At 35.0% G+C, this 23,634-nt stretch overlaps 1 protein-coding gene across 3 annotated transcripts in view; it reads left to right on the plus strand.

The window, feature by feature from the left end:
* PTAR1 (protein prenyltransferase alpha subunit repeat containing 1) overlaps positions 1–23,634 on the plus strand; it is a 38,336-nt gene that overhangs the window by 11,419 nt on the left and 3,283 nt on the right. For all 3 annotated transcript variants that reach the window (XM_069474130.1, XM_069474131.1, XM_069474133.1), the window contains exons 3-5: positions 6,705–6,771; positions 12,287–12,391; positions 14,202–14,415. In XM_069474130.1, coding sequence (XP_069330231.1) covers positions 6,705–6,771; positions 12,287–12,391; positions 14,202–14,415 — 386 coding nt within the window. The remainder of the gene's footprint in view (positions 1–6,704; positions 6,772–12,286; positions 12,392–14,201; positions 14,416–23,634) is intronic.

Raw genomic sequence — 23,634 nt, forward strand, 5'->3', positions numbered from 1 at the left:
TACAGAAGCAGCTTTTGAGTTTATCCTAACCTATATCCTCATGGAAGCAGTTTTCAATTTCACTTTTTGGAAAGGGGTTGGGGAGAGCATAGTTTAGTGTGGTGTCACATACTATTCAGGTTGCATATCATATTATCAGTAAAAATAAGGTAGTGAATTTTTGGTTTGACAGAAAAAGATACCTGAAAATGCTGACTAATATAATTCTGCCAAACTTATGAAATGAAGCAATTAGAGCATAGAGGCGAATCTTGCTAAGAAAAACATTTCAAAAATACTAGGAAAAAGCACTTATTTCATGAAAATACTATACCTTTGAAACCATTTTTGTAGAAAATATTATACATATAAGAAGAGCCAAATGAAGAAAGCTGACAATTTATAGTATAGGACAGTTTCAGAATGTCAGTGTCTGTGTGATTGATCATGCCAGAATCCCAGTAATCTAAGATTCTGTAACTGAATTCTGTTAAGAATTTCTGTGACCTCTACTCCTAGCATAGATTTTTTTTCCCCCCATAATGAAACTGAATTCAAGTTCTGATTAACCTGCTGAATTCCTTAGATGATTGGAAAGCATCCCTGTTTACACTTGGTCTTAGCCAAAAGGCCGAGAAGTGATAGCGTCCCTGTTTGGTTAGAGATTTGATATTTTTTAAAAGTTTATTACACTGATAGCCATATTTGGTTTAGGAAAGGAATGATACTATAATTCTGATTTTTGAGAAATCCATGACAGATACAGAGAAAGCAAGAGAGAAGACCACAGCGTTGGACTACTGACTGGGCAGAACTCTCTCCCACATTCTCTCTCTTTTCAAGTGTGCTCTCCTGCCGTCCTTTTTTGCTCTTCCCTCTTTCTCATTATATCCACTCAGTGAATAACTGAGCTCTCTCTTTAAAAGCTGTCTTCTGCTCTCCATTTTTTTGTCCGGCCACACCTTCATTATTTCTCATCTGGACAAATGTTATTACCTCATAACTCGTCCATCCCATTTCCAGGTTCTTTTGTGATCCGTGTCCATCATGTCACTAGCCAATCATTTCAAACACTTCCCAACAACATTTTTTTAAAAACAGTTTGAGAGATGCTTTTCTGAAATATGTGTCTGTTCATCCTATTTCATGATGCCTGTGGGGTCAGTGTAGAGTTCAGATTCCCTAGCATGGTATTCAGGGCCCTTCACAATCTGTCCCCAGCCTCCATCACCAGCCTTTTCTCCATTTTATATTCAGCATCAGAGGTTGCAGATTCTCAGCCCCCAGGCTGAAGCTTGTCTACAGATACATTTTGTTGTGGCTTATACAATGTTTTTAAAAATGTTTTTAATTAGTTGGATGAATGTTTAAAATCAGGATGAAAATCTGGAAGTCTGTCTTCATTTGAAAAATCAGGCAGCTTAGGTGCACAGCTTTCTGCATGGTAACAGTTAGCCAGGGCTTGTAGCTTCTACTTTTCTGAACTGGGCAAGTCTGTTCCAGTTTATCACAACCTCTTCCCACCCTTCAGACACTGAGGCAGAGTGTCAGTTGCAACTTCTCATCAGGTTTGCTTTGCTGCTTTTTTGACGTTCACTTGAACCCTAAAAGTATTTGTGTTTGCAGCCATTTGATATGTGTTCATTCCAGCCATAACCTGTATTGTTTCATTATTTGACTTTGCTGTTTACTACTGCCTTACTTCCATGCCCTTGCTGAGGCCAGGCTCATGTCTTACGTTGTCATCATTGGTGTGGTTCCCCGCGCACGCATTCAACACTATGAAGCCTTTTTGACTGCTTCAGGAAGCAATAATTATTCTCTGCTCTCTTATGGGAGTCCTTTATTCAGACTGCATAATAATAACACATCACACTGTATCATAGTTGATTATTTAAAAACTTTTTCTTGGCTGAATTGTGAGTTTATTAGAAACAGGGATTATGGCTTGTCTTTCTTTGTTTATTCAGCATCTTTACATGTTCAACAGACATTTTTCAGGTAAGTAACAAGAGTTAAGCAAGAGTTTTTAGCTTGGTTTAGCTATTGATTCAGTGACTGTGTACTATAATAAACAAGGCCTCTTGGTGTTTACCATGTAGCTTTACCTCAAGCCTCTCTCCTTGTGGTATCCTGAATGTATTTTGGAGAAAGAGATTAATTGGTGCAAGTTGACCTTGGATTTATTTCTATTTTCATGAAAACCTTTCTCTGTCAGAGACTGTTGTCAAACTTAGTGACCATTACCAGGGTACCTGCTGGCCTTGGGCTCTTTCTAGAATGCAGTATGCCGATGAATGCATATTGATTTTTTTCTGACTCCTGTAGCATCTTTATATCCTCTCCTTGTTATAGTTGGTATTTAGCTAATTTCCTACGTATAATGTGCCCTGATTCATTTTCTCCTTATGATGTGCTGATGGGTTAGTCACACATTAGAGTATACGTAACAAAGGAAAATTTATTTGCCTGGCATATGCTCTGGTGTTTGGAGAGAGACTTGTTTAATTTCAAGAGACTGTAGGGATTGTGCATGTCTTTGGGGTGAAACTGCAGGGGAAGTGGTATATAGTTGATGAAATTTAGAGAGTGAAATAGTTACAATCAACTATTGATTGTACGTGTTTATCTTTAAGTCTTTGATTTGGTCCAGAGCTGTAGAGGCAAAGTATTTGCCCACAGTGTGCTAGAATGGAAAGAGCATCTGCTTTGCAGGACAACAGACCTGGATTCAAATTCAGCTCATCAGCACACTGAAGTCATTTAATAGTGACGTTTGGCAAATTAGTTAACCTCTTTGTTCCTATTTCCACACCAAAATAAGGGAATACTAATCAATACTTCAGGGGGTTGTTGTGAGGATCTCGTTCTTTAGTTATGTCAAGTTATTTCTAACCTAGTTCCTTGTCCTTTCCTTTTTCTGACATTCCACTTCACTCTCAGTTCTTATAGCTGACTGGAGTGTTTCCTGAAGGAGACCCTGTCTGGGCTTGAGTCAGGAAGATTCAGCAGTTTGTCAGAGAGGAGAGAGGGCCCATGGTTGTATGTGTTACTGGGCACCACTGATGGCTAAGAGATACAGGCTTTGTAACAGGAATTACCATTCAGTGCTTACTGTATGTCAGATTCTGTCCTAACACTCCAGGGGTTTTAATCATCTAATACCCCTATGATAGCTCCATTTTACATATGAAGAGGACACTAGGAACAGAGAGATTAAGTGATTTTCCCAAGAACTCCCATAAATGGTGGAGCTGGCCTCTAAACCCAGCAACTACTATTGCCCTTCTGGGGGAGACCCACCGGTAAAGGAAGCATTACTTTGATCAGCCTTCCTCTCTCTTCACACAGCCACAAAATGAAAAGCGAGGCTTAGGTATTTTGTTAGTTTTTGTCTTGTGCTGCTGTACAGAAGTCTTCTCATGGAGGATAAACTTGTCTTCACTTACGGCGGCAGGGAGGAGAGTTGTGTTAGAAGTACAAACGAATAGCACCTGCCATTGATCACACACATTTTCTTTAATGTGGAAAGGGAGAGCCCAAAGGACTAAGTACCAATTTACCTAGGTAGTATAATGGCATTTTGAAAAATTGTAGATGTCAGAAGAAATTCCAGAGGCTTTCCCATCATACATAAACTTTTCCATATAACTACTTGACTACTAGGTGGTTTTTTTGTTATTGCCATTTATTTTACAAGTTTAGAAATTTAGATGGTTTTGCTGTAGGAACAACTGCCTCATTATTTCAACTTCTTTGATTAATTGATGTTAAAAATATTCATCTCTTGGCTGGTAAGTCGCAGTAGCTCACAACACTGTGAGGTTGATGTTACCATCCCCATTTTACAGGTGAGGAGACTGAGGTCCCAAGAGGTACCTGTGAGTAGTAGGTGGAGAAGCTGGGATTCAAACCCACGTGGTGTGGTTCTAAGGAAGGCATATGCTCTTATGACTCCTTGGAGCTGCTTTTGGGAAGGGACCAAATCTTATTCATCTTCAGCCAGCTCAGTACCTGGCTTGTTGAAGATGCTCACAAAACTTATTAAGTGGGTAAATAATTTGAAGATGTATTAGGGAAGACCTGCTTCCAAAGAATTTATGATCTGAATAAGAGGATAATATTTATATAAGTAACCAAGTAAGATACTCATAAAGATTGTATAAAGTTAAAATGAAAAATTTTTTCCAGTTTGGTAGGTCAGGGTAGCTTTTATGGAGAAAGGTATTTAAGAGCTCTTGAGAAATAAAAAAAAATTATATATTTTTTAGTATTCAGAGATGGGAAGACATTTCTGGCAGAAAGAATAGCAAGTAGGTAAGTCTTGAGTTATGTTCAGAGAAGAGAAGGTAGGCAGGTAAAAAGTGTGTTCAGAAGATGGTGGGGTTTGGTTGGGGTGGAACGTAGCATGTGAAAGAAAGTAATGGATGGCTCAGCTGATAAGGAGATTGGGACCAGGTTCCAGAAGGCCTCATTTCCTGGCTCATGTTCCCAGCACCCTGTGCTGTAGTGATACTCTGGTAATCATAACCTCTCAGAGAGCAGACAGTGTGTGAAGTCCCATGCCTCTTTATCTTTGTTTAACTTTTTCCAGTATGGTAAGGCAACACCTTTACAGCTTTATTCACTTACAGTCTTCCAGGGGTACTCCAGCAACAATTAATTGCAGCTGTAAGGGTGGGTCCCAAAATGTAGTATATGCTTCTACATCATAATTATTTAATTTTGCCTTCTATAATTATTTGTTTGTATGTTCTCTCCAAATTAGAGGGCAAAATCAGGTCTTATTTGTCATTATATCCATTCTCTCAGTCCTAAGGGCCTAGTTTGATCTTTGCCCATAGTCAATTCTTGGAATATTTGTGGAGTTAATAGTGATATAGAACATTATATTTATTTTTCTTGGTAAGTATTAAATTAGTGCCAAAAACTACTAAAAGCAAGAGAATGAAGAGGTCAATTAGATTATTCTTTATGGGCAGATTGTGTTTATACATGTAATGGCTTGTAATGAGTAGGATGGAGGTCAAAAATAAATGTATGTTGATCCAGCTGTTTGTTGCTCATTTAGTAAATATTACAGTATATTCAGTGGTAATGAAATCATGAGTTCAAAATTAATGTTTATATCTTATTAAGATGGTGAGCGTAGAATAATTGATTTTGTTGTGAACTAGAGCGTTTAAAAATGACTATAGGATGTATTTTCGTGTGTTCTTAGATTTTAAAAGTTTATCTTTTACTTAAACACCGAAAATGTCCCAGTTATTTATTATAGACAGATACTTCAACTGTAGTATAATTGATTTGTTAAAAGCAGCCAGATGTTGACTGTGCGTCATGCTAATTGGGTGACTATGGACAAATTGCTTAAACTCTATAAATCTTAGTTTCCCTATCTGTAAAGTGGAATAAGAATATTTTGGACTGTGATGATGAGAATTCAATGAAATAATGTAAATAAAGTACTTAATACCATGCCCAGTACACAGTAGTAATGATTGTCTTCATTCTTTTATTTACTTGGCATTTAATATGAGCTTAGTAATGTTGCCTTAATTTAGTATTATGCCTCTAGATTGATAATCTTCAAATTCTCTTTTTAATTTTAGTAAAACAAAGAAAATATGTGTAAATTTTACTGATTTTGTTCTTTTAAATACAGACTTATGCAGTTTATTTAAATATATTAGAATTCTGTCAAGACCATGATAAATAGCTAATGAATATGAATAGCCTTTTTATAAGATGAACTATAAGTAGTATACAACAATGGAAAAATGTTCATATTAGTAAATGTAAATTAAGATATAAATTAAAATAGAAACAAAATATAATTTTTTTATCTGCCACACTCATTTTTTAAGTGTAATTATAGAGGACAGTTATAAGGACATAAGTACACTCATGTTATTCTTGGTAGTGTAAATAGATACAGTCCCTTTGGAGGACAATTTGGAAATGCTTAGTAGGGACCATGCTGATTTTTATATTGTTTTTGACATAGTGTTTCTACTTTGGGAAATATATCTTAAGAAAATAATCTATAAGACAAAAAGTCTGTTTAAAAATGTTTATAGCATTATTATCTTAACAGTAAAAAAAAGAATAAGATAAATGATAGTATATAAAAGTAAGGGATTGTTATGCAACTGTTAAAAATACATACTGTAGCAATATAAGAGAATGCATATAAAATAATAGTGAAAAACAGAACAAAATTGTACATTTATCATTGCTAAAGCCACATGTAAAATATGTGCAAGAAAAGATTTTTGTAGGAGAATGTACATGAATTATGTTGAGTGGGTTGGATTATGAATGGTTTTTTCTTTTGAAATATGCACACATAGTAAATACTTAAGATATTTGTGGAATGAAATGAATAGTGGCATAGAAATTGTGTTTCTTTTCCTTGGTAAATATTAAAGCAGTGTCAAAAACTGGTAAAAGAATGAAGAGATTAATTAGATTATTTTTATAGGTATGTTGTAAAATTGTTTCACTGTTGACTTCCAGAAGAGTTATACTTACCATAAGTAGGAGAAAGTCTTGGGGATAATTTTCACTTCCCTGACAGTTTAGAACAAGGTACTTATTATTGTAATTAATATGATGTGACATATGTTAGTATAATGTGCTACAGAGAGAGCCTTAAAAGAAAGAGAAGCTGGGCTTTAAAGGGTAGGACTGCTTGTTTTTAATATGGCTTCTCTTTATTCTAGAATTGATAGATGTCACATGCACCCTGCTGCTTCTAAACCCAGACTTTACCACTGCATGGAATGTGAGGTAGGTATGTCATTTTCATCAGTGATAAGCTGAAGTTTGTTCACTTTCTGAAGACATATAAACCTCATGAGTTGTTAGCTTTTTGAAAACGAAATATAAACCGTATATCCATGGCATCTTACATCTTCTACCTATTCTTTATAATATCTCCATGAAGATTGTAACACATACACTTTGCCCCTTTTTGCACATCTATGTCTGTTCTCCGTCAACTTTCTTGCCTGAAACATAAATTCTCATGTTGAGTTATAGTATACTGTGGATACATGTTGTATTTATTTTTCTTTTTGAGGGATGGGGGAGTAACAGGCAATGGCATAATTGGTTGGACCGTAAGGCCTTGGTTGGCGTATTTGAGATGCACTACAGTGCAGTGGAAAGTGTGTGAGGTGAAAAAGAAGGTAGTCAAGCTTTACTCTGATTTTTACCCAGAGCAACTAAAAGGATGGAGTTGCCATTTGCTGCAATGGGGATGTCTGGAAGAGAAGTAGATTTAGGTGGGGGCAAGGGGTGCTGGTTAGAGGTCAAGAATTTGGTTTGGAGCATGTTAGGTTTATGTACAAGTAGTTGCATATTAATCTGAAGTTCAGGGGAAAGGTCTGGGCCAGATAAAAATTTCAGAATCACTAGCATGTGTTTTGAAAGCCTTGAAGCTGTTTGAGATTCCCCAAAAGAGTTGGTGGAGCTAGAGAAGACTGAGCACTGGGACACTCCAGTTTCCTAGAGTAGAACAGTCCAGTACAGTAGCCACTAGCCACACATGGCTGTTGAGCCTTTGAAATGTGACCTTTCTCAATTGAGATGTGCTGTAAGTGTAAACTACACATCAGATTTTGAAGACTAAATGCCCCCAAAATGAAATATCTCAATAATTTATACTGATTGTTTAAATTATAGCATTTTGGATGTATTGAAGTAAATAAAATATATTTATACTTGTGTTTAATATAGCTGTTAGAAAATTTAAAATCACATATATGGCTCACATTTGTGACTCACATTATATTTCTATTGGACAGCACTGTTCTAGCGTTTGCAAGATGAGGAAGAATCAGCAAAGGAGACTTTTAGGAAGGTACTATGAACTTATAATTGAGAGCTTTCTTGAGGGTAGGGACTGTGTTTTTCCCCCTTTGTTTCCTTAGTATCAAACTGTAGTGCCTGTCACGTAATGGATATGCAGTTTGCAAACTGGGCACTGAAAACAAATCAAATTCAGTGAAAAAGAAATGAGGGTAATAGGGAAGTGGGAGTGCCATTTTTATTCATTTTCTAACATTCCTCATCAATAGAGAGGAACTGGAAATCCTTCAGCAAAAAATTCTTACTAGCACAATGTATATATGTACATATATGTGTATATATATCTGTAACACATGTACACACACATTCATTGTATGTTCTATAGGACAGTTCAGCATAAGAGAAAAAAACCTAGTCTTACAATTCATGGAACTTAGTCCATTTTCATCAGTTAACTAGCATTTAATTGTACACAAAACCCTTAATTTCTCAAGAGTTAGTTTCTTTTCCTGTGAAATGAAAGATTTGAACTAGGCAAATTTTTCATGATTCTTTTGAAACTCTTTTTTGATTATGTGTGATTTGGTCTTATGAAGGGAAATTGCTCCATTAATCTAACTTCAGTGATATTTATTACAGATATTTATTAATCTTGAAAATTATTGTAGTAAAATGATTAGTAAAGTTTTGTGTTAGACAAGTAGAAAGGGAATCTTGATTTTTTTTTTTTTAAATTTATTGTGAATATGTATTCTAGTAAATCTTGATTAGTATTGGTAAGATTGATTGACATATGAAGACATAGAGTCATGGGTACATTCTGAGCAAAACTTTGGAAGTAAACTGCTCTAACCCTGTAAACTCTTTGCAGATCAGATACTCAGCACTTTATGTTTAATTGTTTATTTCTTCTGCAGTAATCTGGAAGGTCTTGAGTGATTCTGACTGTGTTTTTTAAACTGTTAAAATATGATATAATACACCTCTAGTTCAATTTGTGGGTGTTGCAGTCTTAGGGAAAAAAAGTAAGGGCTAAGTTTTTGAACTCATCTCCTGTGATTATAGTGAGTGATGCACATGGTTTAAAATTCCAGCTGGTAATAAAAAAAAAAAAAACTGCTACTTTTTGCTTTGAATTTGTTTTGAAAATTGGTGAATTGCTTGATGAAAGAGGTTGACTTCATTATAATGTCCTATTTTTTTCATCAGTCTGTCTACTTAGAATAAGCAAAACATCTTTGAACAACTAGACACCAAAAACTCCGGTGTTTCTTTGATGTCTTTACTCCCAGCCTATTGATTTAAGTTGGCAACTTTATTTTATGCAGATTTGATGTTTGGTTCTGACACTTTGAGCTAGGAAACCTTGAGCAAGTTACTGGATTCCTCCAAGACTCAATTTCCTCATCTGTAACATTGAGATAATAGTAGCTTGAACCATATGAAATTGTTTTTTCTAACACTCTAATGGTTTTAGAAATGGCTGATTCTTGAACCAGGGCAGAAAATGTACAAGATGAGCCTGGAGCATCTTGTAGAGCCAGAAAGTAAGAAACTGCTTAAAAAACAATCTGTTGGAAATATGTCAAAGGAATGCAGGAGCCAACTGAAAGAGCTTCCAGTGGCCAAAGCTGGAATGATTTGAACAACAAAATAAATAACATAGTGTTGTATTATATCCCAAAGTATAAAATGGATATCTGTGAGTCCACACTGGAATGAATGGGTGAATGAATACATAAATAAGAGACGAGACAAATGGTACCCATTAATTTACCTAGATAACCCTCCTCAAGGAGGTGGAGCATAGCTCTGTACTTCTTAAGAGTAAGCTGTGCACTGAATCAGAAAATCATAATGACATTCTTCGGAAAAGTAGTGAAAAAACCGTCAGCCAGGTAATCTAGATCAACATCAACAGTGATAATTCATGTTGATGCTATGTGCTGCTGATTGGATGCGATGAAAATGACACTTTACCTCTGTGGTCTTTTCCCCCAAACCCATATCCCCAATCTAATGATAAGAAAAACATTGTACAAAATACTGACCAGTATTCTCATAACTGTCAAGACCACCAAGGAGCCTAAAGTAGGTATAACAACCCAATGTAATGTATCCTGAAGGGAACCCTAGAACAGAAAAAAGACATTTGGTAAAAACTAAAGAATATGCCTGAAAACTAGGTTATGTGATCACCATAATATAAACACTTTGCATATATTTAGTATCTTTTTAAAGTGATCTTTAAAAAACTTGCTTACAACAATATCCTGCCCTTACAAATGATCAAGCCTCCCCACAGGAATGTTTATTAAATTGATATTAAAATTTTGCTTTGTTTTAAATTATTCTGTCAGGTGATCTCTTTAAGCATTCACACATACCATTGATGAAATTGTTTCATATGTCTTCCCAAAATACTACTTGGTTGTTGAAATAAAGAATTAAGAGAGTGTCTATAATTTAAGAAATTTTATAAAAAGTTAGTTATAAGGTGACTCCCTCTTTTCTGAAGGAAATTTTGATTGTCTCTTCTTATATATAGGTATATATGGGAGTACAAATAGGCAGTTGTAAATAAGAGGTCTTAAGTAAATTGAAATTAAGCTTAATATAATAAATTCTTTGCAGTAGTCATTTTCAAACTTTAATGTGCATCACCTGAAGGGCTTGTTGTAAAACACAGATTGCTTTGCCCACCTGAGTTTCTGATTCAGTGGGTCTGGGCTGAGGCCTGAGAATCTGCATTTCTTTTGCTAAGTACCAGATGATGCTAATGTTATAGTCAGGCGCTCCACTTAAGTTACTTACCTAAAAATGGTTATAAAATGCAAGTATTTATCACTGTTTAATATTTACATTAAAAAGGAAGTTATTTTCCTTATCAAATACAAATTTAGAAATAGTACATTGCTGTTGGAAAGAAAATGTATTGTGGTATTTATGAACTAAATCTATCTAAATATTAATAGGTGAGCAGTAAAAGCTGGACTCTGTTTTTGTTGGCTTCAAGTTCTCTAAAATAAATGAATAATCAGCCCTACCACAGGAAGGATATTTTAAGATGAACAAATATTAGCATATGATCTTATTTTATTATAAAATAATAGATACATTGAGAATTAATTGGTAGTATAATCAGTAATATCAGCACCTATGAAAAACCCATCAGAGAAATTAAACATAAGTTGTATTTACCTGAGAAACAGGTAGAATGTTCTTGTATGACATTCTTTGTACAGTTGGCCCTCTATATCCCTGGGTTCTGTATCTGTGGATTCAACCAATGACAGATTGAAAATATTTGGAAAAAATTGTGTCTGTATTAAACATCTGCAGACTTTTTTCTTGTCATTATTCTCTAAACAATAGTGTAACACTATTTACAAAGCATTTATGTATTAGGTATTATAAGTAATCTAGAGATGATTTAAAGTATATGGGAGGATATATATAGGTTATATGTAAATAATACACCATTTTATATCAGAGACTTAAGCGTTCTCTGATTTTGGTATTTTCAGGTGGTCCTGGAACCAATCCTCCACAGATGCCAAGGGATGATAGTAATTGCATTGAAGCTTTGCTTGGGACTGAATAGTTTAAAACAACAAAAACCTTACATTTCTATTATTTCTGCTTATATTTCAAAAAGGAATGGCCTAGTATATCAAGGGTCACGCAAGTGTTTATATGGTAATACCTTTTTGGAAACTTATCCTAAGTAAGAGTACAAAAGAAAGAAGTCATAAGCACAAAGGTCCCCCCCACCCCCGAATTCTTTTAAAATAGCAAAAAGTTAGAAACAACCTAAATATCTAACACTAGGGGAAAAGGTCATTAAATTACAGCATAACTACTGAATGAAAACTTTCATCATTTAAAATGTTCATTACAAAGATTAAATAGAGCCATGGAGAAATTCTTAAGATGCAGTGAGCAAGATATATAAAATTATATGTTAAAATATATATGCATATGGGAAAAGGTAGAAGGGAAAATTCAAATTCAAAAATAAAAATAGTAATTTTGTTAGTGATTCAGTGAAAGATTTTTTCCTTACATCCCAATCATATTGTGTTTGTTTTATGTGTGGTTTTGTGATGAACTAGACCATGTCAAGTCCTATTTTGAAAGCTAGAGCAATTCTTCACTGGTATTGGATTGGCCCTATAAATACTGCTGTCAGGCGTTATAACTTTTGGAAATGAGATAGGCCAGAAAATCCCTTTTTCCTCTCCCAGTCAACTGAAGTTCCATTGTTGATTTTAAGAGCTGCTCCTTCTGCTTATTAATTTGTCATTTTGAGATTATGAGAATACGTTCTTGGTTACTGTGTGGGACATTTATGAGAGTTTCACATACCAGAATGGTTTTAGGTTTCTTTTTAATTCTTGGCAATTCCCTTCACAATGAGGTTATATTAAAAGCCATGCAGAATGTTTTGATAAAAGGGTAAAGTAATTTTTTTTTAATTTTTCTTCTACAGGAAAGAGCTGATCCTGTCTGGCACTTTAAATCCAATTAAAGATTTACATCTGGGAAAATTGGCCTTAACTAAGTTTCCAAAGAGTCCAGAAACATGGATTCACAGGTATGATTAATTTACAACATAGTATTCTTACTTAGAATTCAGAATGGCTGGAGAAAGAAACGCAGCATGTGAGTGAGGCAGGGTCACATATTGGTTCAAAGCAGGAATTCTAAAGTCATATTACCTACGTTTAAATGTAGGGGCTATATCACTTTCTGCCTAAGTGTTCATGGGAAATTATTTAACCTCTCCAAGCCTCAATGTTCTCATTTGTAAAATAAGAATAATAATTATACCTCTTTCATAGAGTTAATGGTTGCATTTACATGATATAATGCATGTAAACACTACCACGGTGCCTGGCACATACTAAATACTCAAATGTTTGCTATTATTATCATTATTATTATTATTAGATTGCATTTATATACTCAACTATAATGAACAACTTGGATTTTTAAATGCATTCTGTTGTGTTCCTGGTAAAGATGATAGTAGTGATGATTGTGGTTATTAAAATTAACTTACAGAGGAAGTTAAGGGCAGCCAAGGTGAGTGATGTGTAAGCTGAGCTAAAGTTGTTAAGACCATAAATGCAAAGAACATTTTTTGGTTAAATGGCTACGATAGCTAGAATACACATTAGGACTCTCAGAATCCTGGCTATGTGGAATCATCTTCCTCTCAGGCCCTATGTAACTACTGTCATTTGACTAAAATGAGATGGTGTGGGCTTGCTGGTTGGCATCAGTAGAGAAGTTACTCAGTTTATTAAGCAGCTCTTAACTTTTTCGTATATCCTGGGCATTTTTAGGATCTTATGTCCATTCGTTCAAGGTGTCTTAGCTATAACCTTGTCTTTGACTAACATCGCAGATCTATCAGCTCCTTCCAAACCACACAGTCAGTTGTGTTTTCTTCCTTACTAGAAATTGGGTTAGTAGACCTCAGAGAAGATTTTGTGGTTGGGGGTTTGGAAAGGTGATTGCAGGGGAAAGAACTATTGAATATGCATCCATCAATTTATTGGCTTGTCTAATTATTTTATAAAGTACTATTTTATTAAATAAAAAATCTCATTATTTGAAAATCACAAAATGAGTCTTCTTACTCAAATTCCTGTACCTTTGGGTTAGAAATTTTTAGTCTAAAAGACTGCTTTCATATGGGGAAAATATTTGTACAAACTAAAGACATTAAGTAGTTAGAAATACTTTCTTAGTGCTTTCTATTTAAATGCGTACTAATGCAGATCTTAAATAGACCAAAAGAAAATCTGTGGATAAAGACGTTTTGAAACCTCCTTAATGATTTATCTAATCATATTGTATTTGTTCTCTTTCAGATTTTATTCTGTAATGTAGAAATTTTGCTTAATGAAAGCTGTTAAAATGCATTTTCTTGTTTGCAAACAAATACACATAGAGTAAGGCATTCACATATAATTAAAAATGTGAACTATGACTCTTCTAATATTTAGCAGCCATTAATTTATACCCCGTCACCGTTACTATCACCACCACCACCACACACACACACAGAACTGCCTTTACATTTCCTAGCCAGGTGAAGTTTTTACAGTTATTTTAGAATTAATGACATTTCTTTTTGACAAATTTTAAAGTTTTAGAAGGATTTTTTTTTCCCTGTATATCTCCACCCCCAGCCTCTTCATCCATACTGCTAAGTTTGTCTTTAAAAACTACAAAACAATATCCCCTACCCATATCCCAAAAACTAGGCTTATAGATAGGTATTATTTTGCATTGTCTGTGAATGGAAATTAAATTAAGAACAACAAAAACTAATTGTTTTTCTTCTCTGGTTTATGTTCTTTCCTTGTTCTCTTTCCCGCATGCCACCTTAACAGGAGATGGGTGCTACAACAGCTAATTCAGGAAACCTCCTTGCCTTCCTTTGTAACCAAAGGAAACTTGGGAACAATTCCTGCAGAAAGGACACTTCGGCTAATACAAGAAGAGATGGAGGTCTGTGGTGAAGCAGCAGGGAGATACCCAAGCAACTATAATGCCTGGTCCCATCGCATCTGGGTTTTACAACACTTGGCCAAGCTAGATGTCAAGGTAGGATATTACTCAGTCTCCTGGGTAGGCTGCCCATCTGCCATTAAAATATTCTGGTAGAAGTTTACCCTCAGAAGAGCTTTAAAGGAGTAGAGGAACCTAATAATCTAGCAACACAAGAGGATCATGACAGCTAACACCTCCAGAGAAACCCTAGCAATTAAAAAAAAGGTTGTATTCCCCACCAGTGCAGTTTTTGGCTTTCTTTTTTTCTTTTTCTTTTTCTTTTTCTTTTTCTTTTTCTTTTTCTTTTTTTTTTGAGACAGAGTCTCACTTTATTGCCCCGGCTAAAGTACCATGGCGTCAGCCTAGCTCACAGCAACCTCAAACTCCTGGGCTCAAGCGATCCTACTGCCTCAGCCTCTCGAGTAGCTGAGACTATAGGCATGCGCCACCATGCCCAGCTAATTTTTTCTATGTATATTTTCAGTTGTCCAGCTAATTTCTTTCTATTTTTTTTTTTTTTTTAGTAGAGACAGGGTCTCACTTTTGCTCAGACTGGTATCGAACTCCGGAGCTCAGGCGATCCTCCCACCTCGACCTCCCAGAGTGTTAGGATTATAGGCGTGAGCCACCACCACACCCAGCCAGTTTTTTGGCATTCTTAAAGCTAGTGTATTGGTAAAAACAAAGGCAGATTTAACCAGTCGAGGAAGACTGAGCGTAACTCACTTTACCCTGAAACAGGAAGGGATTATTGAGACTTACAGCATTAGATTGCCATTTCTTGGTAGTCTTTGGTTATGTGACTTAATATGCTGAGTCACCTGTCTGTCTTTTCACACTTTCCTCTCCTAGAAGTAGGGAGAGGGAGGCAGACACAGACGATCTCACCTAGGTGTTTTCAAACTTGGCTGAGCCTATAAATTACCTGGGGATTTCTTAAGTCCCACTGTAGGCATAACTAAACCAGAATGAGGATAGGATCTAAAGATCAATATTTTCCACAGGCTCAGGGGGTTATTTGGATGCAGAGCCAGGTTGGAAACTCACAGCCTAATCTTTTCAGTTTAGAAATGAGAAGATGGAGATTTTCAGAGAATTTTAATGGCTTAAACTTAGCTACATTTGCACCACTTATTATTCATCAGAATGAAAGCCTCATATCCCTTGTATTGCTTCTTATATACTACAGAGTCTCAATTTTTTTATTCTCCTCTTATGGTATCACAGTGCCATAGGAATCTAGGGTACTTGGCCAAAAAGTTTTTCAGGCTTAGGACAGTTAAAAGAGGTCAAGTTGAAAGTCATAGCACCCCAAATGGTGCTTAGATTAGTTGGGAAGTATTGTGTAATTTTAGCTTATCACCCTCTTCTTCCTACATGTCCCTCCCTAGGTTCCCTCTCTCCTCTTTGTTTCCTAGCCAGATTCCTCCAGGACACGTCGGAGAATTTTTAGTTCCAGGGGATTTTAAACTAACAATTCTGAAAGAGTAGCCTTTCTCTTCTAGTTTATATAGCTGTGAGTTTCAGGAGGGGAGACCAGGCTGCCTGATGGAGTAGAGAGAGCAAAGGCTTAGAATCACATCGACCTGGGTTCAGATTCTGACCCTACTGGCTATGTGTGCAAAGTAAGGCTTTAATGCTTTCATTTATAACATAGGGACTCTATGGCCTGCTTCAGAGTTGCTTGAGTTAATGTGTGTGAAGTGCTAGGCACCTGATAGCAGCTCACTCTATTTTAATTCCTTTCTTTGTTCTCCCATAGATAGGAAGTTTAGGTGAAATTGGCTTCCAGTTTGCTTGTTCCAACTTAGTGTAGTTTATTCTTGAAAATGTGCTGAAACCCTGTCGTTCCCAGCCATTGCCATGTATACTGGGTGTGGCAGTAAAAGCAAAGTGCTCACCCTTAACGAATTGAAAATTTAATTGAGGAAGTAGACCAGCAGTTACAAAGCAGCATAGTTGAAAATCTACTTGAAGAAGTAGATCAGTAATTACAAAGCAGTGAGACACTTGAAGGAAGTGACACTTGAAGGAAGTGAGGAAAGCTCAGAATATAGTGGGAGCACAGAGAAATGGCTCCAATGGCTGGGCTCATTGGAAACAGCCGCCAGAAGGAGGGGGAATACACAGTCTGAGTCTGGAGGAGTGAGTACAAGTTATCTGGTGGGCTGCTGGGTGATAGGGAGTGATATATAGCCCTTCATCTCAGCTCTACAACTTGATAGTGTATAGAGGTGGGGAGAGACATGGGGATGGTTGGGGATAAAAAGGAGGGTAGAGTCCAGGTACACTGAGAGGTCTTCGGAAATTTTCTACCATGCTGTGGACCTTTTGAAGTGGCATTCCCATAAAATCAGGAACGAAGAGCCAAGGTGAAATTCTTGGTTACTTGAGACCATCTGATGTTAAAGATGACAACTCATTAGGGGCATGTTGCCTCAGCTACCCAGGTCCAGTCCTGCGTTCACATGTTATCAGCCTTCCTTGACCTGCCCTTGTGGGGGGACTTGCCATTCTTCCTGTCCCCACTACTGCTGCAGCATATTTCACTCTTTTGTTTGCAGTGAAGAGTGCTAAATTTGCAAAATCTCCTTTCTGTTGTTACAAGTCAGTGGACCCAGCTAGGAGAACATGTTCTATGCTTTGTCTATTAGAGGAGGTAATCACAAAAGTACCAGTAGTCTAAAGCAGCTTAGTTTTATATATGTGTGTGTATATATATATGTATGTAAAATGAACTAGCATTTTTTTATTTAGAAAATTGAAAATGATTTTTTAAAGTGCTGGATAAGGGTTTGAAAATGAGCATTATAAAAATTATTATAATCTTACTGAAGGGCAGAGTGGCAGCATTTATCACACTTTAAAAAAAGAGTGTTATCTGTAAGAGTTCTGCTTCCAGGAATTCATACTAAAGAAATAATGGGAGATGACGTATGGTATAGTGATTAAAGGGTCCACTCAGTGGTCATACAGACCTCATTTTCATCCTGGCTTTACCACCAATTTGCTTTATAGCCTTAAGGAAGTTACTTAGCCTCTCCAACCTTCAGTTTCCTCTTCTATAAAATGGGGATGATGATAATTCCTATCTCACTGAGTGATGCAAATTGAATGAGAAGATCCACATAAAGTGGTTATCAGAGTGCTCTTCCTAAGTGCTCAATAAACACTGGCTATTATATTAAATACGAAAGTTTGATGTATAAAAGTAGAGTTTATAATAGTGGAAAACTAGAACAACTGTAACCCTCCAATAGTGAGGGATTAGTTACTTTACAGTCCATCACAAGTGGAATTTTTTTTGCAACTAAAAATATTATTTGAAGAAAACTGTTCACAATAGGTTGAGGATATAACACTATAAATATGGAGTAGGCCTAATATAATTTTTAGTATATTTATTATCATTGAGTAAGACAGCAAATACTTTAAAGTGTTTGAATTAGTGCTTGGCACGTAGTTAAGTGCTCAGCAGTTATTTATACATACGTACACAATGTTGTGGGATATTTTTTCTTTTTTATAATGAGCATGGATTAGTTTTCTAGTCAGATAAAAAGAATTAGAGGATAATGGTTAGTAGTGCTATGGGGTAGAATTATGAGACTTTAATTTTCAATTTTATGTTCCCTGTGATGTTTGCATGTTTAAATGAACATATATTTAAGTAAATTTCAAAATACTCTTAATTTTGACAGTAGGGTGGGAGGAAAGCCTCACAGTCATGTAGCGTTTATTACTACTAGCCAATTAAAAATTGATATGGTGGCCAGGTGCAATGGCTTGTGCCTGTAATCCCAGCACTTTGGGAGGCCAAGGCTGAAGGATTACTTGAGGACAAGAGTTGGAGACCAGCCTAGGCAATACAGTGAGACTGTGTCTCTACAAAAAATTAGCCGGGCATGGTGGCATGCGCTTGTAGTCCCAGTTACTCGGGAGGCTGAGGTAGAAGGATCACCTGAGCCCAGGAATTCAAGATTACAGTGAACTTTGATGGTGCCACTGCACTCCAGCTTGGACAACAGAATGAGACCCTGTCTCAAAAAAATAAAAAATAAAAAGTTGATAGGGTGCATCACCTGAAAAAGCACATAGGGTGATTTCCTCAAAAAGGGTGTACAAATGGCCAATAAAGACATGAAGAGATATTCAACATCATTACCAGTAGGGAAATGGAAATCAGAACCACAGTGAGTAAAATACCACTTCACACCAACGAAGATGGCTAAAATAAAGATAGGCAATAACAAGTATTGATAAGGGAGGATGTAGAGAGATTGGAACCCTTATATATGACTGGTAGGAATGTAAAATGGTGCAGCCATGTGGAAAATAGTTTGGCATTACCTCAAAATATTAAACATAAAATTACCATATATGGAAAAAATTATAGTTAATAACAATATATTATTAAAAAATTACTATATATGACATTTCATACCAAAACTTGGACAAGAACGTTTACAGCCACATTATTCATAGTAGCCCAAAAAATGGTAACAATCCAAATGTTCATCATATGAGGAATAGAAAACAAAATGTAGAATATCCATACAGTGGAAGATTGGCCATAAAAAAGGAATGAAGTACTGATACATGCTGTAATGTGGATGACCCTTGAAAACATTATGCTGCTTAAAAGCAGCCAGATTCAAAAGGCCACATACTGTATGATTCCATTTATATGACATGTTCACAATAGGCATAGCAGATTAGGGGGTGCCAGATGCTGGAGAGGAGGGGATGGAGCTTAGCTTATGATAGGAATGGGGTTTTCTGAGGGGTGATAAAAATGCTTGGAGTTAGCCAGGCACAGGACAAAAACTGCATGATTTTACTTAGATGAGGTATCTCTGGTAGTCAGACTCATAGAAGAAGAAAGTAAAATGTTGGTTTTCAAGGGTTGAGATGGGGGATATGGGGAGTTGTTGTTCATTGGGTATAGAGCTTCATACAAGAAAAAAAAGTTCTGAGAGCCGCTGTACAACAATGTGCCTATAGTTAGCAATATGTACTATACACTTAAAAACTTTCCAAGAAGGTAGACTTCATGTTATGTGTTTTTATCACCACAAAAATAAACAAATATCTATATGGACCTGTTGATACAGGCAGCAATTCAGATGAATCTCCAGGGAAGTATTCTGAATGAAAAAATCTAATTCCAGAAGGTTACATACCATATGATTCCATTTATATAACATTTTTATAAAAACAAAATTGTAGAAACAGAGGCAAGATGAGTGATTACAGGGGCTTAGGGACAGGAGAGAGGAAGTGGACGTGGTTATAAAAGGACAACATAAAGAATCTTGCCTATAGTGGAAAGTACACACTTCTGAATAAATAGTGTAGAACAAAACACACATAATTGAGTACAAAAACGAGGTAAATCTAAATAAGAGAACTAAATTGTATAAATTTGAATATTTTAGTTGTGACACATTTTTGCAAAATGTTACCATTAGGGGAAACAGGACAAAGTATAGAAGGAAACTGCATAATAAAAAATTTTCAACTAAAAAAAAATTCTTGAAATTAGATACTGGTGATGGCCGCACAGCTCTGTAGATATGCTAAAAATTACTGATTTCTTTTTCAACTTCAAAAATTTATTCTCAAATTCATTAGAAAGAATAAAGCTTTAAGAAATTGTTGGAAAAAAGGAAAAATAAGGAAGATTATACAGTTGGATATTTAAATGTTTATTAAGACAGAGTAATCAAAACTGTGGTACTGTTTTAAGAATAGGCTCAGTAATGGAAGAGAATATAGCCCAGAAACAAATCCCAATACATAATACTTACAGATTTCATTAATAGTGAATATGGCATTTCACATTACTTAGAGCAAGGATTCTTTGTTTAACTCGTGATGCAGGTAAAATTGATTGACTTTTTAGAAAATAATTAAGTTAGACTTTTTATCTCATATACCAAACTGAACTCTGAACTCTAAGTGAAATAAAAATCTATATGAAGAAAAAGAGACCTGTTGGATATTATGCTAAGTAAAATAGGCCAGGCACAGAAAGACCAATATTGCATGACCTCGCTTATGGGTAGAGTCTAAAAAAGTTGAATACATAGAAGCAGAAAGTAGAATAATGACTGCAGGGGCAGAGGATGGATTGGGAAAAGGAGAGTTGCTGGTAATAGGGTACAAAGTTTTAGTTAGGATGAATAAATTTTGGAGATCAGTTGTTGCAGAGCATGGTGACTCTAGATAATAACGTATACCTAAAAATTGTTAGGAGAATAGGTCTTAAATATTCTTACAACAAAAAGGAAAATGACCATATGAGATGATGGGTATGTGAATTATCTTGATTGTGGTAATCATTTCACAGTGTATACTTAAAAACAGGTTGTATACCATAAATATATATAAATATATATAATAATATATATAATATATATAATAATATATATAATAAATATATATATAAATTTTATTTGTCAAAGCTGCAGGGAAAAAAGGAAAAAAAATTTAAAAATCAATTGCAATAATATAATCTATGGAGAAAAATATTTATAACGTATAGGAGAGAGATTTAATATCCTTAATATATAAAGATCTCTTACAAACCCATGAGAAGAAGAATGACTCACAAATAGTAAATATCACAAATAGTAAGTTAGGCAATTTATAAAAATAGATAATTAGGTAAAATAGGCAATTCATAAATGAAGAAACAAAGGAAAAACAATCATATAAGAAAAAAATATTTAGGCTTAATGATTAACGAAATATAAATTGAAATGTGATTTTCTATTTATTGCATTAGTGAAGATTAAAGTATTAATGAAGAATTTAATTTAGGAAATAGGCATTAACATGTACTTCCAGTAGGAGTATAAATTATACAACCTTTCCAGAGGGCACTTTGGCAGTACATATCAAGAACCAAACATAGTTTTTCTCTGCTTCAGCAAGTATTCTTCTAGAAATTTCTCCTAAATAAATAGATAGCACATAGATTTATATATAAGAGTGTTATGTATACAAGAGTAGAAACAAATAGAGGAATGGTTAAAATATGGTAATATTGAGGGCGAAATATTATACAAGAGTTAAAAATTATATTATAGAATAATATTTAATGCCATAGGAATATGATAATAACTTAAGTGGAATAAAATCAGTATAAAAGAGTATCCCAAGTTTGTGTTAAAAATAAACTATGTGCATGTGTAGTCACAAAAAAAATATCCAAAAGATTGGTTTTATGTCAGAATGTTAGAATAATGATCTCTGGCCAATAGAATCATAGGTGATTTTTGTTTGCGTTTTTTATATTTTTCTATATTATTGAAATTTTCTATAATGATCACTTTTAGAAGTGATAAAAATCAGAAGGAAAATCAAATGTTATTTTTAAAAATTTACAAGACTGATGGCATGTACATTTTTAGTAGCCTTTCGTTTTCAACCTGTTATTCCTCTTGTTTCATAACCCTGATTATAGTTTTCTTATAGTTTATTTATTCACTCATTTTTTATATGGAAATTGGAAAAGAATAAGGACATTTCAGGTATGTCATATAAAGTTCATTCATTCTCTCAGTACCTTACAGTTAAGCCATATCTTTAATTTTCTATTTTTTTATTATCATCATCATCATTATTGTTTTTAGAGACCAGGTCTCACTGTGTCGCCCAGGCTGAAGTGCAGTGAGTGGTCTGATCATAGCTCACTGTAACCTCCATTTCCTGGGCTCAAGCAGTCCTCCCACCTCGGCCTCCCAACATGCTGGGATTACAGGCGTGAGCCACCACACTCAGCCTAAGCCATATAGATTGCTTAAAAGTAGTTGTTGTTTTTTTGTTTAAATCATTGCCTTTATTTATATACCTTTTTATTTTAATAAGAAAATGTCCTAGATTCCTGTTAAAGTTTCCTCTTTGGTTTAATATGCATGTTTATATCTTAGGGAAAAGAATGTAGTGGATTTTTCTCTAAAAAAGTCTTAAGAATTTTTTTAAGACATTAAGTTGATTTTGTTGAATAACTTTCATGTGTGTAAAATTAAACAATGAATTACAATTTTTGTACATAGAAATACTCTGTAATAATCTGAAGGTTTTTTTTATGTTATATAAGTTCATTGTAAACAAATGGAGTCCTCTTTTCAGTCCATATTAAGAAGCCATACCAAAGTTAAAAAGCTGCTGTATTAATAGCCTAAATGTCCTACAGGTTAAGTCTTCAAAACAGTAATAACATTAAGAGAATTTTTTTTTCAGGTAGAGGTTTTATCTGGTACTTTAACATTGCTCATCTTTTAAACTCAAATAAATGATCTCGTTTTTTATTTCTCAGAGACTGGACAGCTATAGCCTCTAGAATAAATTTAGATGGCTATGAATAAACTCATTAGAACGTAAAGGAGATATTTAAAACATTCCACTGATACAACTAATATAATTTGACCATCCTGTCTGGAAGTAACCTTATTCCTTTGTACTAGTCATCTCTTCTATTACATTGTTCATTCATCTGTTCATAAAATATTTATGTATCCACTCTGATGTCAGTAGGTATAGGGGATTGAAACATCAATTAGGAATAACTAAATATCTTAAAGCACCTGCAGAGTTTAGTGGGAACGAACCGATGCACAGAAAATTCTTTAATATGTTATGTATACAAGTGTTGGAGTTGCAGAACCAGGAAAGATTTTTTCTAGGGAAGTAAAGGGGTATAAGAAATGGCATTTGCCTGGGACCCTTGACAAGCAGGTAAAGGTGTCATTTGGCATTACACTGTGTATATTATTCACTGTTCACAAGTGTGTCTTTTTTTCCTTAGCTGGTCTGAAAATCCTCTGGTGGAATGTGGTAGGCCCTCAATATACCTTTCACTGATCAAAACTGATGTATATTTGCTACCTGTCCAAGACACTGCCAGATAATTTTTTCCATAAATGCTGCTTTTAAAAATAATTTCATTTGAATTTCTTTTATTTACAGGATTGGTAGTACAAAGATTTAAACAATTTACTGCTGAATTTTATTTCTTTTGTTTAAAAAACTCATTTATCATTGATGTTAAGTTTGAGATGAATAGTGAAAATCATGAGCTCTTGAAAAATCCTATTATTCACGCATCATGTTTTTGTGCTAACCCCCTAAAATTAAGTAGTGAAAAAGACAGACCTGGTCTCTGCCCTCATGAAACTTATTAGTGAAGAATTTGAATTTTCTATGTGTGTACCAATCAGAATGTGATTTGTCAAGGTCCAGGGAAAGAATGATAGGTCCTTAAAT

Source organism: Eulemur rufifrons, chromosome 7 (assembly GCF_041146395.1).
Source record: "Eulemur rufifrons isolate Redbay chromosome 7, OSU_ERuf_1, whole genome shotgun sequence".
NCBI lineage: Eukaryota > Metazoa > Chordata > Mammalia > Primates > Lemuridae > Eulemur > Eulemur rufifrons.